Source organism: Seriola aureovittata, chromosome 24 (genome assembly GCF_021018895.1).
Source record: "Seriola aureovittata isolate HTS-2021-v1 ecotype China chromosome 24, ASM2101889v1, whole genome shotgun sequence".
NCBI lineage: Eukaryota > Metazoa > Chordata > Actinopteri > Carangiformes > Carangidae > Seriola > Seriola aureovittata.
In genome coordinates, this window is record NC_079387.1 from 5,181,558 (window position 1) to 5,195,872 (window position 14,315).

At 40.0% G+C, this 14,315-nt stretch overlaps 3 protein-coding genes across 4 annotated transcripts in view; 1 reads left to right on the forward strand and 2 right to left on the reverse strand.

The window, feature by feature from the left end:
* Positions 1-8,440, reverse strand: atg13 (ATG13 autophagy related 13 homolog (S. cerevisiae)). Of its 2 annotated transcripts, XM_056370200.1 has the most exons (18): positions 8,273-8,440; positions 7,561-7,641; positions 7,188-7,268; positions 6,934-7,053; positions 6,593-6,639; positions 6,064-6,204; positions 5,837-5,877; positions 5,393-5,489; positions 5,169-5,276; positions 4,704-4,794; positions 4,425-4,523; positions 3,921-4,004; positions 3,445-3,554; positions 3,085-3,226; positions 2,656-2,733; positions 2,375-2,482; positions 2,059-2,187; positions 1-1,940 (listed from the first exon to the last, which is right to left on the reverse strand). In XM_056370200.1, exons 2-18 carry the CDS (start codon positions 7,627-7,629, stop codon positions 1,863-1,865), a joined length of 1,623 nt encoding a protein of 540 aa, XP_056226175.1. In that variant the 5' UTR covers positions 7,630-7,641; positions 8,273-8,440; the 3' UTR covers positions 1-1,862. The 2 variants fall into 2 exon arrangements, with proteins under 2 accessions (XP_056226175.1, XP_056226176.1); XM_056370201.1 differs by lacking the exon at positions 4,425-4,523.
* A 202-nt stretch (positions 8,441-8,642) lies between these two features.
* Positions 8,643-12,719, forward strand: harbi1 (harbinger transposase derived 1). Its single transcript, XM_056370203.1, has 7 exons — positions 8,643-8,706; positions 9,389-9,554; positions 9,667-9,869; positions 10,035-10,122; positions 10,222-10,429; positions 10,522-10,697; positions 10,898-12,719. The coding sequence occupies exons 2-7, from the start codon at positions 9,390-9,392 to the stop codon at positions 11,096-11,098; spliced, it is 1,041 nt and encodes a 346-aa protein (XP_056226178.1). The 5' UTR covers positions 8,643-8,706; position 9,389; the 3' UTR covers positions 11,099-12,719.
* The window catches only part of creb3l1 (cAMP responsive element binding protein 3-like 1), a 32,983-nt gene continuing 29,900 nt past the window's right edge, over positions 11,233-14,315 (reverse strand). The window contains exon 13 of the mRNA XM_056370202.1: positions 11,233-14,311. Within this exon, the coding sequence (XP_056226177.1) occupies positions 14,275-14,311 (37 nt within the window). The 3' untranslated portion in view covers positions 11,233-14,274. The remainder of the gene's footprint in view (positions 14,312-14,315) is intronic.

The following is a 14,315-nucleotide window of genomic DNA, read 5'->3' on the forward strand; positions in this document are numbered from 1 at the left end:
TGAGTTCTGATTTATTTATTTATTTATTTATTTACCCAAAGTAATAGTCAGGTTGTTTTTGGGAAATACATTCACTTTCTCAGGAGAGTTGGATTAGACCATTGCCTCTTATGGAGCAGTGATTCCTGGAGGTTCTGCTGGTTGCCCGGTGACCTCCATGGCAACAGGACACTTAGTGACTGGACAGTTAAATTTTTTTTTCTACAGACTGAATAAACATGAGATCTTTACTGGGTGAGCTTTAGCGGTGCAGGAAGGTGAATTTAAAATAGATTTGGAATGGGCCCATCTATGTTAAGCTAATGGCCTGGTAAAATAACTTCTGACCCATATGTTAAGATGTTGGTCTCAAATTTGATAGTGACAATAGGGAATACTTTTCAAAGGGGGAAACAGATTTGCACACACCTGCTGCATATCATGAATGTATTTCCCAAAAGGCTATACAGAGTTGAAAGTAACGAGTAAACTAGAGCAGAAATGGGGTCTGTCGTGTTTATTGGCAGTGCGGTGTGCCTGCTGCATCCTGGTAAATGCTGTCCGATCACCCGAGACACCAGGCATTTGCTGACAGATATCAGTTGTTTCAACAGAGCAGCCATGCTTTATTAGGACACCTAGACCAACAACAAATGTTTAAATTAAAGCTTTCAACCAAACAGTCATGGATGGTGACCTGATGCCTTCTGTGGACAGCTGCAAATGTTTATCTCACCTTTACAAAATCCAAAAATATACATATGCATGTTGTACAGACTTTAGTTTATTAGGAAGGTAAAACTAATGAAACAGTCCTGCAATAAATCCTACTTTAAAATTTTAATGTTTAGTTTGGTGCCATTATATTATTATACAGAGGTGGACAAATATCAAACACCTCTGTATGCTCCAACAGCACCACGAACTAAACACTATAATTTTCATGAAGGTAGGATTTATTGCAGGGCTGTTGCATTAATTTTAGCTAAGTGTACTTTAACTGGCAAGGAAGCATAGTTCCACAACTCACTGGAATATGTGTGTTTTCTCTACACATAATGGCTGTAGTAAATTCACTTCAAATTCAATGGGCCCATTTGCTGACATTGAAGTTGGCAGTTTAAATCCCCAGTCCAGCTGGGAACACCTAGCTAGGGTAAATAATTAATGATTTTTTGCTGTTGAAACTCATCTATGTGAAGCTGGACACTTGAATTAAAACTCAAGACTTCCACTGTAAGGCTAAGTGCAATTTTCTTTGCCAAGTCCAGCTTTTTTTCAAAATTTTACTTTTAAAGAAAAAGCCTTTTCTGAGGCGCTTCACACAAACAGTACAGGTTTGATTTCTAGAGTAAGATCACTCATCTTTGACCTTTAGCTCGGATATGAGCAGAAGGGCTGTAATGTAAAGGAAACCTTCAGCAAGGTGGGAGAGATTATAGTGAACTACAATTGACAAAAGCTGTGTCTGTCCTTGAATTGCATGGCTGTCTAAAGTGACAGAAAACCACATGATCTGATTTTCTGATTAAACACTGATGACGAGCAGCTGTGTGCCATGTGGGAAAACAAAGATTTTCAGTTTGAATTAACACTACCAGATCAGATGAGAGGGTGGGGGAGGGGGGTACCAGTGTCAGAGGAAATAATACAGTATTTACAGTGAAGAGGACTATCTGTACAAGCTGGCAAGCGAAGTGAGCGTGCTGAACAGGAAAATGTCAGAAATGAGGAGCTTCACATTAAAACTTGGTGATTTAGTCTGACTGATTCTCACAGGACAAACAACTACAGAGTCTCCAGTCTGCCTCTACCTTTCACTCTTTTTTTTTTTCCTCCATCATCCATTTAGTCTTTTCCCACACGTAGTCCTCTCTCCTCCTCTACTGGAGCATGTCCACAAAAGCGTCAAACTCGTCTATGTTTTTCTCGTAGACGGCCAGTTTCTCTGGCAGCGAGTCCTGCAGAGAGAAAATGCAAATCACAGTTACAAAGTACATTCCTTCTCTGAATCTGCTGAATCACACCATGAAAACAAAGACTACATTAACAGTAAAACAAAAAAAAAAGGCACTCTACCAGGTCATCGGCCATTGACTGGGAGCTGATGTGTAGTGAGAGGCTGGCCAGTTGTGGAGGGTTCTGAAACTCTCTGTAGAAGGTGCCCAAATCCATCGGCAGCAAGTCGTCTTTAGAGAAGGCGGGTCGCTGCAAACATTTAATAACAAAACATTGTATCCATCTTTGAGAAAAAATTCTGTACTGTTAACCTGTTTCACAAACCCTATATCATGAATTATCATGGATGATATAGATTTTATACACTGTTGCACCTCTAAGGGAAGATCTGGACAGTAGTGAGTGGGTAGAGGAGACTTAAACAACAAGTACTTACAAAGTCGACCATGACGAAATCGTCCTGCTGCCCTGATCCCTCTGAGCCCTGAGAATGAAGGCTGGCCTGGAGGGGGGACGGGCAGGCAGGCGAGTCTGGAGGCTGCACCTGAACACACACACACATAATATCTCAATAAAACCTGTGACTTTATCTGCCAAATGTTTTTTTAGTTTTATCTGTTGTCAGTTTCAAGGCAGAACTAAATATTCTGTTGTTATGAGAACACTGGAAGTCAGTTCCATTATCAGACAACACATCAAAATAAGATCTACAGTTACCATGGGGTCATTCTCCTCCGAGTCCAGGCCCCGAGGAGCAAATGCAGCAAATGGCAGATCAAGACTGGCTGCTGTTATCTATACACACACACACACACACACACACACACACACACACACAGACACACAGACACACAGACACACAGACACACAGACACACACACACACACACACACACACACACACACACACACACACACACACACACACACACACACACACACACACACACACACACACACACACACACACACACACACACACACACACACACACACACACGGCTGAAGTCAGTGGACTCTTCATTGTTACGAACGTGACAAGGTCTCCTCAGACAATTCTGATGATGTTTTCTTTGTACTCATTTTAATTAACGTCACTATAAAACAATAGCGAGGATATGGTCAGATACAAAACGCCGGAAATTACCTGTGTGACGGGTTTATTGACAAAGGCTCCAACTTTCCTGGTGAACGCATTGAGAGACTCCACAGGGTCTGACGGAGAAACACTCCTCCTCCCTTCATCCCTCCTTCCTTCTCCACTCTGTGTCAGACCGTCATCATCACCGCTGGGAAGAGGAAAGAGACACGGTTAGAGCAGGTTTCAACAAGTTCATGTCTCTAAAGCTAGATAATGATCCACAAACTGGCCAACAAAAGGAAATCACTTAGTTGAGCTTGCACAACAAACAGGATGACACTCAACAACTAAACCACAAAAAAATCTTAATTAACATTTAGTTAGAAGTAGAGATGCTGAGTTCAGGAGACGTCAGGAGCAATTTACCTGCTGCCAGGTGTGTTGGCGGCATGCTCTACTGTCAGATGGGCATCTGCTCCATGATGAGGATGGGCAGGAACCAACACAACCCCGCCCTCCTTCCCAGCATGCAACATCTGAAGAGGAAAAACATGGGAAGAGTTATAGTGGATTAACTAGCTGCATTAGTCCCTCAAACTGACAAACTGCTATCTACTCTAATTATACTTCAACTCATCCTCAGTACAAGCCTCCACTACCAGTCGCCTCCAGCTACCCTGCCGGATTACAAGGCTCCATAACAAGCCACCTTTCCAATTTGGTTTTCGCAATTCACAGGAGAGGATTTTATCTTTATCGCTGACTCCTCTGTGGTGGAGGCACTCTGTCTAAATTAATATCAACAGATCTTTGGAGATATGATTACATCAGCCAGTGCTATTGGCTAAACTGATTCAGGCACTGCTATTTCTCTCAAAGGGAAGTGAACTGATGCGCATCACCTGGTTTGGATTGGCAGCAGGGTGACAAAGATCAGCAGCTCCTGCTAGAGCTGGAGGCTGGTAGGATAACCTGGAAGTGTAGAGCTAGAGAGAGAGAAACAGAGACAGAGACAAGAAGAAATATTCATCACTAAACATTAAGGATTTCAGGTTTAATTGTTTGTAGTGTAATACTGGAAGATGAGTGTGGTTTACTACTGTGGCACATGTGATGATAAAAGATTACGATGAAACTGGTCTAGTGAAGAGCAGCATTCGCATCAAACTGAAGCTACGATGCATAAAGCTCTGCACTGAAGGAAGTGATGAAACTTCAAAACACAGTCAAAAGGGATGATGGATAAAAAAATAAAAAAAAAAGTTTCTGATGCAACTCTGACACACCAAGAAGCAACACACACGCCAAAACAAAAGAGAGATCTGAGGGAACAAAAGAGTTGTTGAGTGCAATTTCGGGGTGTCTCACACACAGTCACACTCTCACAGTGACCGGTGCAGACTCACAGTGTGAGTGACAAGTCCAGGAGCCACTGGAAGCTGCAGACTGTCCAGAGGGAGGGGCTTAGACAGTTTAGAAGGAGAAGGACTCAGTGTACACACACACTGAGATAATGCAGACACACACACACACACACACACACGGATAAACGAACAATAAAAGGACAACAGGAAAGAAAACAGACAAAGAGAGAAAAGAGAAAGTGAAATGAAAAACAGGTATGAAAATGGAGAGAAGTCATAAGGTAAAGAGAAAGCTGAGAACAGCCAGTGAGTGTGTCCTACCTGAGAGGGAGGGGAGGTGGAGAAGGAGGTGGTGCAGACCTCCTGTGAATCCTGAACTCCTGCAAATAGTCCGTCATCCTCATCTGGAGCTCTGGACACACACATTCATTATAATTTACCTGATAAAGTTTTTATATTATATGTCTTAGATTTACACTTTTAAACTATTTTCTACCTAAAATCTCAACAGGAAATCTTCCTTCATTCTGTTGATCCAGTTGCGTCATATGTTTAAAAAATGAAATCAGACATAAGTGAGGAAGAGCTGATGCATCCAGTGTGACCTCCAGATGATGCAATTACATCACCTAAAAGCTCTCTATTGTTTATGATGAGGCTGAGACTCAGCTGCAGCACTGTGTCTTTGGTTGCTGTTTAAACCTGGGTGGAGTTGTGGGCATCAACATCAGCATTTTCATTATAAAATGAACAGTTACTTTCACCTGCAGAGCTTTGCGTAGCTACCTGTAGTTGCAGGGGTGTCCCACATTTGCAGGACGCAGATTGCTGCCCGGAGGGTCCACAAAGTGATCCACGATGATCCCCATGATAGGAGCTGACCGCTCAAACTGCCTGCAGAGGACGACAGAATGTTTTCATATATATCAGATTTTATATCTGAAATATTAGGCAATACTAACAAATGTGTTTCCACTTATAATAAGCAAACAATAACTAGTGTTAATTACCTGTTAGACATGAATGCCAGGTTGGTGCGGTAAGCACATGAAAGTGTGACTGTGCCAACAGGTGTGCCAACGACACCGACACGCACTGTCTGAAAACCTTAAAAACAAAAAGAAGCCTCAGTAAACAAAGCATTGTAGCTACTTTAATGCAGTTCACTTCAGACATGTTCGGTGCAACTTCCATTTCATTTATTCTAAATATGCTGTTTTGATAGGAACACAACTAGTGTGTAATTTATAATGTATTTGCTTCTTGTCCAGTTAATTTTTAATGTTACAGGCACACAATGTACAAAGAAGAACACCTCAGTATAATGCCTACTCTAAAATAGGTATATGTCATTGTGAGTGCATGATCTGGTGCACACTGGCTTTAAAGCCACTAGAGGCTCTTGCTGTCAGTGATTTAGGACATGTCAGTCAAGACGCTGAGTTTACAGTTACCTTCCCCTAATCCACTCAGCTGGACTTCCCCGAAGTAAATCCTGGAGAGACAGAAACCACACAAACATGTAACTTTAGACATCTGGAATGAACATTTTCTTGGAAAATAAGGCTAGAAATAAAAGCAGTGCAGCTGCAGACAAAATAGAGATGATAAAAGTCGGTGTAAGTTGACAGTAAGACAGATAAACCTATTTAACAGGACAAAGACAGAGACGTCCACACACCTGTATAATATGACATAGTCGTGTCCCTGCTTTCTGGACAGTTTGTAGGCAGGTGTCACTCTGGTGATGGCCAGGAGAGACTTCAGAAGGACAGACAGACGGTTGTATACTGTATATGACACCTTGATGTCCTTATCACACCTGCAACACAAACGCACAACATGACCTACATTACAACAGCACTTTAGAGATGTGATAAAACTACAAAATGTCACTAGTAACTCATTTATGACTCAACACAGCTGATGCTCGCTGCTGATGCTGTGGTCTGTATGTTATTTATACCTCTCCACAGTTCCCTCACAAACAAACTGTATGAATAGCGTAGGTATTAGACTGAGCCTAGCAGGGAGAAGCAGTCATCACAAGTGCTGCACATGATGAAGAAACCATTACAGCATCATTGTAAGGGCAACTGATTGTACTACAGATAAAGAGTTGTCGTCCAAGCATTGACAGATCTCTTATTTCATTAAACATTCCTTAACCATTTGAATAATAGAGCAATCACAATGTAAAACACACTCACTTTTCATTCATCTCCAGGCACCAAGTCTCCAACTCCATTGAGTCACCCTGAGTGGGACAGAAACAGACAGACAGATGACCAGAGGAACATAAAACAACTGGGACTAAAATAATAACTGTATTTTCATTTTTCACATTGAAAGGAGCAGATGAGTAGTCTCATGACCGAAATTCATAAAATACATAAAATGCTTTGCATGTTTTCAGCATTCAGACTCACACAGCAGTATAGCTAATGTGTGTCTTTTTGTCAATAAAATAAATCACCAACCACTCATGGTTTATAAGCCTGATACCTGGCATAATTACTTGTGATATTTTAATGAAGCTTAAAGGTTTTACCTCCGACGTCTTTAGGGAGATCTCAACACACATGGAGCGTCCGATGCCTGGAAGCTGACCAGCCAGTGCCTTCTTGGCTTCATGAGTCACCTCTGGGATGTCTTTGATTGCCAAATTAAACTAGAAATAACATCACAATGACTAAATTTTACACATGCAAAAAGACCAACAGTCATATCTACAGCTAAATAAGAGACATGTTTAAATCCAATCAATTACTGCAATAGAAAAATGGGATTAAGGAATTAGTTTACCCAGTCAGAGCCTGTAGGTGATGAGGAAGAACGAGTGCAGATTTTCTCTCCAAGACGGGCTTGGACTATCACCTGAACAGTCTACAAACACACAACCAGACATGAGAAACCAAACTGAACAGTCCTTAAAACAATCCATATGAAAATTCCTGACAGAATGATCCAGAGTAATAACAACACTCTTACTCTGGTGAAGTAATGATAAATAGTGGTAATTGAAAAAATGAACCAGTGGTTTAAGAAGTGTAACACATGACAGGCTTCAAGTATCCCTTTAGAAACCTGTAGTCAGTGACATGGCAAGATTCATATTTATCTGCACACACATGGAAAAACCTGTGCTGGGACAAAGACCATCATACAAGCCTCTTACCTTCAAGGCAAAGAACTTAATGAACTTGTCCAAGTCTTTTTTATCCTGAGGACTTAAGTCACTGTCCATGTTGACAAAACCCTGCAAGCCAACATTGCAGTTAGAGATGGACAGAAGACATACCACATGACTGTAATCCACTTTCAGATGTGTAAAACTAAAAAAACATTGTATTATTAAAATTATGAGCATAAGCTTGTTTTGCAACTGCATCCAAACCGTACTAAATTAAATTATCCTATAATTTATTGATGAGAAAAGGTGAATAAATGTAAAGTACAGTAAATGTAAATATTCACACTTTAATTCCCTCCTTTGGTTTTTTCTACAAGAAGTTCAATAACTTTAAAGATTAATTTTATTGTTTTGACGTTAACAAGCTGCCTGTAGCAATTAACATAAACTCTGCACACAATTGTTTTTAATTCTCCATAGCAAGTGAGGCCTCCACGTTGACATGAAATTAACAAGACCTGGGGGTCATGTTGGACACTGACAACCACCTTAGACTGTACACTACACCAGCTGGTACATTAAAATGTTACAATACCGCCATTTCATCGGTAATTTCTTAACGTTTGCGTTTCACGAAGGCGAAGCAGAGTCACTGGGTAGGTGATTCACTTGACAACTAGCGTTAGCCATTGGCTAATGTTAGCTAGCTAGCTGAAAACGACGCACTTTAATTTCACCACAAAGCAGCAACACTTACATTAGCGTTTCCCTTGACAATGAAGCTTCAGTAAAATAAAAACCAAGTTAACAAATGTGACTTGAAACGCCGCGCCCCACAAACATTTAAACGCTCATTTCAGATGTACACAACGTCAACAGCGGCTGTGCTACTCGTCTGTTTATCTTCTCCATGTCGACGTGTTTGGATAGCAGCACTTTCACAAAGGCACTTTCGTAGATTCTTGTTTTAAACGTATTTAAAATGTATACAGTGTCAAAAACACAAGAAACCACACTTCGGATGAGAAAAACAAACTAGATTCTTAATATCTTTTTTTTTTTTTTTTTTTACAGTAAACGTCAATCTATACATAAAAGACATGGTACCAATCTCTGTGTCGAATCTGCGAACGCAACGCATGTTAGGTGTTCCTGTGGCTTGTTTTGGTTGACAAATGCTGCATGACTTAGGTAAAGTAAGCGATTTTTTCTAAATAATGCATAAATGAACAATGCCTTCTTTTTCAGTTATGGCCATTTGCCTACGTGAATTCTTAGAGTTGTTTCCACGGGCACGCAAAATTGAAATTAGGACATTTTAAACACTAGGTAGCTAACTAGCTTACGTTAGCTGCATACTGATGATACGCTTTTAAACATGAGAACAGTTTTTCATGTTTTCAAAAACCTATCATTTTATAGGTTAGAGTCGACAATGAAAGGGGTAAATATGTCTAAATGTAATAGACACAATGAGCTCGATAGCCAGGTTTATCTCAATTCTATGTCTATGCAAACATACAGCAGCACAATTAAATGCATGCTGGAAAGTCATATCGTCACACATTTCTTCAGTGAGCAAAGGTTATATTGGCACCAAAATACAATGAAACTAAATGAAACTGCAGTGACATGTATTTGCAATATACAGCGCAAAAAGATATAATTTGTAAGGTAAGAAATAGAGAATTGGCAGTATCAATAGGTGTAAATGAAAAACATAACGGGACAACCTTGAAGCAGATTGTTATTTGTGGAAATGACTGTGTTTACAGAATGTAAATATATCACCATAAATGCCAAATAAGATTATAACAAGAATCCCATAATGCATCCAACTTATTTATTAATGTAAATGTATAACTACCTACAGCATGGCGATCCCTATAGCCATCTTGGACTGTGATCTACTCTTACATGGTCGAGGTCATAAGACCCTGGACCGCTTTGACCTGGACTCTGTCTCAGATAACTTCCTCCTAACACAATTTGGCTTCCCCAGAGAGTTTATTCTGTTTCTGGTGGAATTACTCAGAGAGGTGAGTATGTCCTCATCCTCAGTTTTTATTTCGCACTTAAAATAAACGTAGGTCTTTCTCAAATCTGCATAAACTACTATGTCGTGTTTCTCTTGTTATGTCTGTGTATTAGGCTCTATGTAGACGTACCCAGCGGTCCAGAGCCATCAGTCCTGAGGTCCAGGTATTGGCTGCTTTGGGCTTTTACACATCTGGCTCATTCCAGACATCTATGGGAGATACTATCGGGATCAGCCAGGCTTCGATGTCAAGATGTGTGTCCAATGTGACCAAAGCCCTGGTGGAGAAAGCTCCTCAGTTCATCATGTTCAACAGGTATGACACCATGCTATTGAACTGGTTTACAGAGATGACCTTTGTTCCTGTGGTATTAATATGCAGCTGTTGCATATATAGACAGATATTAAGAGTAAAAAGCATAAATTAAGCTTTATAGAAAGAGGAGGAAATGCATAATAACACAAATAGTTGTCCAAACAGGGATCCCTCCAGCAGAGAGCAGTCCTTCCAGGAGTTTCAGAGAGTTGCAGGATTTCCAGGAGTTCTGGGGGTGCTGGACTGTGTTCAGGTTTATTGTATTATACTATATCAACACTTTTGATCACTATGTATGTATTTGATGGTGACTGATCCCTCTTTCTCCCTGTTCTTTGCTCTTGATCTCCAGGTTGCCATCAAAGCTCCAAACAGCGAAGACTCGTCGTATGTGAACAAGAAGGGGTTTCACTCTGTGGGCTGCCAGCTGGTTTGTGATGCCCGAGGACTGTTACTCAGCGCAGAGACCCACTGGCCCGGTGGACTCAAAGACACCGATGTTCTAGAAAGATCTGCTCTCCACAAACAGCTGCAGGACACAGAGAAGGGCTGGCTGCTGGGTGAGATGCAGATTATAATCTTCCTGCATCACTCTGTAAAATCCCCTCGAGTTACATGTTGGTACAGAGGTAAGAGGTTTCCTGTTTCCTAGGTGACTGTCGTTACCCTCTGAGGAAGTGGTTGATGACCCCGGTTGACAAACCAGAATCCCCTGCAGAGTTTCGATATAATCTGGCCCACACTGCTACACATGAGATAGTGGACAGAACCTTCAGAGCCATCCAGACCAGATTCAGATGTCTAGATGGCACCAAAGGATACCTACAGGTACTTTCTTCTATTCTAGTCTGTTTTATTCCACTCTGTTCTATTCTGTTTCAAATATGTCACTGCCCAGTAATACATCAGAATGTATTTTGCAATTTTACATTTCTACAAACCACACTAAAAAATGGGTTCAGTTTTTCATTCACATTATGAGAAGTGTCATACATTTATCAAGGCCTCTGTTGTCATCTCCTGTGTAGTATTCTCCAGAGAGGAGCTCGTCCATCCTGCTGGCCTGCTGTGTCCTCCACAACGCCTCCCTGCAGTCTGGACTAGACGCCTGGACCCTGGAGAGGACCGACCCTCTGGAGCAGCCCGAGAGCCTGGAACAGAGACCTGAGGACCGCGACAGCCAGGCAGAGGACCTCAGACAACAGCTCATACTCAAACACTTCAGCTAAAGCACTGGCTGGACTCGGGACTCAAGTCGAGTTCATGAAGACGTCAAAGAGATGAAGATTATGTCAAGACTGGAACCAGAGCAAATCAAGTCACAAAAGTCACATATAAAGCAAGAACTTCTATAGACGCAGTGTTGCTGATGCAGTTTTTTAATATTTTGCTGGTTTCTACTCTACTGACTACACTAAGATAATATAGTTATATATGGAGGAACATGCAAGACACTATACAACAAACCAAGACAACATTATATCCAAACACATTTCAAACAACTGAACTCATTGGGAAGTGCTGGATTATTCTCTCTGGACTCCAAATGTTCATGGAGATGTTAGAATAATCAAGCACTTGCTGGTGTTGTACAACTATTCAAACTGTGTGAAGCTACTGTGTCGTCCAGGTTTCTTTACAAGTGGAAAAAGTCACCCTCCCTGCTATTTTTTAAAATCCCTCCCCACCTTCTTCCCCAAATATCCACTGTTTTTTCTCCTATTTTTTCCCTTTCCCACGTAATTCCACAGGTTAAAATCTTGGACTATGTCACAATACAAAAACAAGGCCCTTTATTTACAACATCTGCACATTAAGTTGTCATTATTTATGTACACTGGTGCATTAAGACTGTTAAAGGCGAGAATGACAGGATGGTTGTGCAACGGGCTGCAGTCACGTGATGTCTTTGTGTACGCTTAGCATGAGGGACACAAAATGAAATGAACAGAGAAGAAAAATAGAAAATCTTAGTGAACTGTAATGTTGTGAAGATCAAAAAGGATTTCTGGATGTTTTATGGTCAGAGTTTGTAATTGTTTCCTCAAGGATTTGGACTGGGACAGTGAAACATCTGTTTTCATAACTTTTAATTTGAAGGAATACCATGACGAGTATCATTGATTTTTCTCACATTGTCAGAATAGTGGTGAAGAAATAAAAACTTTTTTCTAATGTCCTGGTGTTCCTTCAAATTGTGGAGAGAACAAAGCTAGCGGTGTTTTACTTCCTGGAATGTTTTAGTCCCCTGATTGGCTTCATCAATATATACACACTTTCTACAAACAGGAATAAATACAACATGCACTGCTGTCGCATGAGCTCATTTAGTTAATGTTTTAGATGTTTCCTCTGCTGCTTCGAGGTCATAGGATGTTTTTATAGCAGAAAAATATTTATATTACACATTATTGACCGTATTATAATTTTTACAGGTTTGCAGTTGGTTTGTGATAAATTTCTTTGGCTTTCTGGGTCAAGAACTTTAACTTCTGGGTAAAATTGGATTTTTTTCAATTGATTTTTAAATCATAAGGGAATAAAAAAGACCTGCAGAGGTTTTCATACGACAGCAGTGAAACATAAAGACTGTATTACAGTTAAAAGACACAAACAGATCATGTCAAAGTTTTACAATCCATGACACACCATGTAAACTACACACCATCATGTAAAACTTCACATCATCCTAAATGCCAAAACACAACATACAATTCCTTTTTTTTTTTTGCATAAAATAAATATGCCCTTTTTTGATGCTCAGAATATATTATAAGTTGTATTTTTGTGTTTTTTTTGTAAACATTATTTAGAAAAATGAGACAATAAGATAAACTAACTTTAAAAACATTTCATTATTTCTTTTTTTGTTGCATAAATTAAATATGCTCTTTTTTGATGCTGCAAATATATTACATATACAATTTTTTAATTCCATAAAAATACTTTTATGTCATTCTTTCCCAACCTCTGTCAGAACCCCTTTAATGGTCCCTGGATATGAAAATATGGTTTCCTGCCCAAAAATAATATAGAGTTGTGGTCAGAATTTGAAAGTGAAAAACTACAACTTTAAAAAATGTAAAAATAAAACACATTACATGTTTATGTGTAACTCTAACTGAAAACCCATTACACAACTGGCTTTTCAAGCTGTTCTAACCAAAGCTGGCTCATAGCCAAGGTGATTTTGCCACAAAGCTTTTACTGCGATGCCCCCAAATACATTGAGAGGCATGTGAAATAAAATGTTTGGATTCTGAACATTCATCCAGTCCCTCAAGAGACTGGGGCCAGCTCTGATTTAAACAGTGTGTAATCTAGTTAGAGTTACATTTCCGCCTCTATAATCGTCTGTGTGGACATTAGGTGTAAGGCCAAGTTAGTCATATTTGACTGAAGCAAGTGAAAGGCACTTTTACACAGGATGTGTTTGTAGCAACTCATGTTGCATTCAAATGTGCTGTTCTAAAAGAGCTGAAATGATTACTCGATTAGCTGATGACAGAAAATGAATCAGCGACAATTCTGATAATCGATTAATCACCAAGGAAAAATGCCAAGAATTCTGTCTTTAGTTTCTCAAATGTGAGAATCTGAAAAAAAAAAGACATTTAAAGATGTCACTTTGACCTCTTGGAGACTGTGACAGGCCTTTTTCACAATTGTTTTACATTTTCTGGACTAAGTGATTAATTGATTAGTCAAAAGAATAACTGATAGATGACTCGATAATCACGATAATCATTTGTTGCAGCCCTTGATTAACATAAAGTAAGTGATTGGTTAAAAATTAAAGCAACGATCCAATGTAATGGATCTAGAGTACTAACACCACATTCTAACATACACCAAAATCCCACAGTGGAGGTCCGTCAAGTTTCCATATTTATGTTTTTGGGTATAAAGGTGCAGGATGTATCACTGTTTTCTCTTTGCTACATGGCGAGAGTGGCTGTTTTAGGTCTGTCATGACCATGTTTTTCATGTAATGTACGGTTGTTTAAGCTGAATATGGATGGATTAGTTGGGTATTGAATGAATTATTCTGTATTTAAATGCATAAAAATGGAAACTCCAATAATAAGGTCCCTTTAAAATCAAGTATTCAGGTGTAGCAGAGTCTGCTGAAGCAGAGAAGTGAAGCGTTACGTACGAGCAGGACGCTGGCTGTGGAGGATGAGTCGTGAAGTCTTGAAGCAGAGAAAGTCACTCGCTAGAAGGGATGATGATGATGATGATGATGATGATGATGATGGACTTGCTGACATAGTAATGTAGACACAGGTATGTTTTGGTCCAGTTGGATGTTGATATGAAGCCTGCTGAGCTCAGGACTCCGGAGGTTTTGGCTTTTTTAGGGGTCAGAGGTGAGAAGTCATGGGAGGAGGGGTCATGCGGTCTGTCAGAAAAACTCTGAGACTCCGTCTGGTTTTGTTTCTCTGA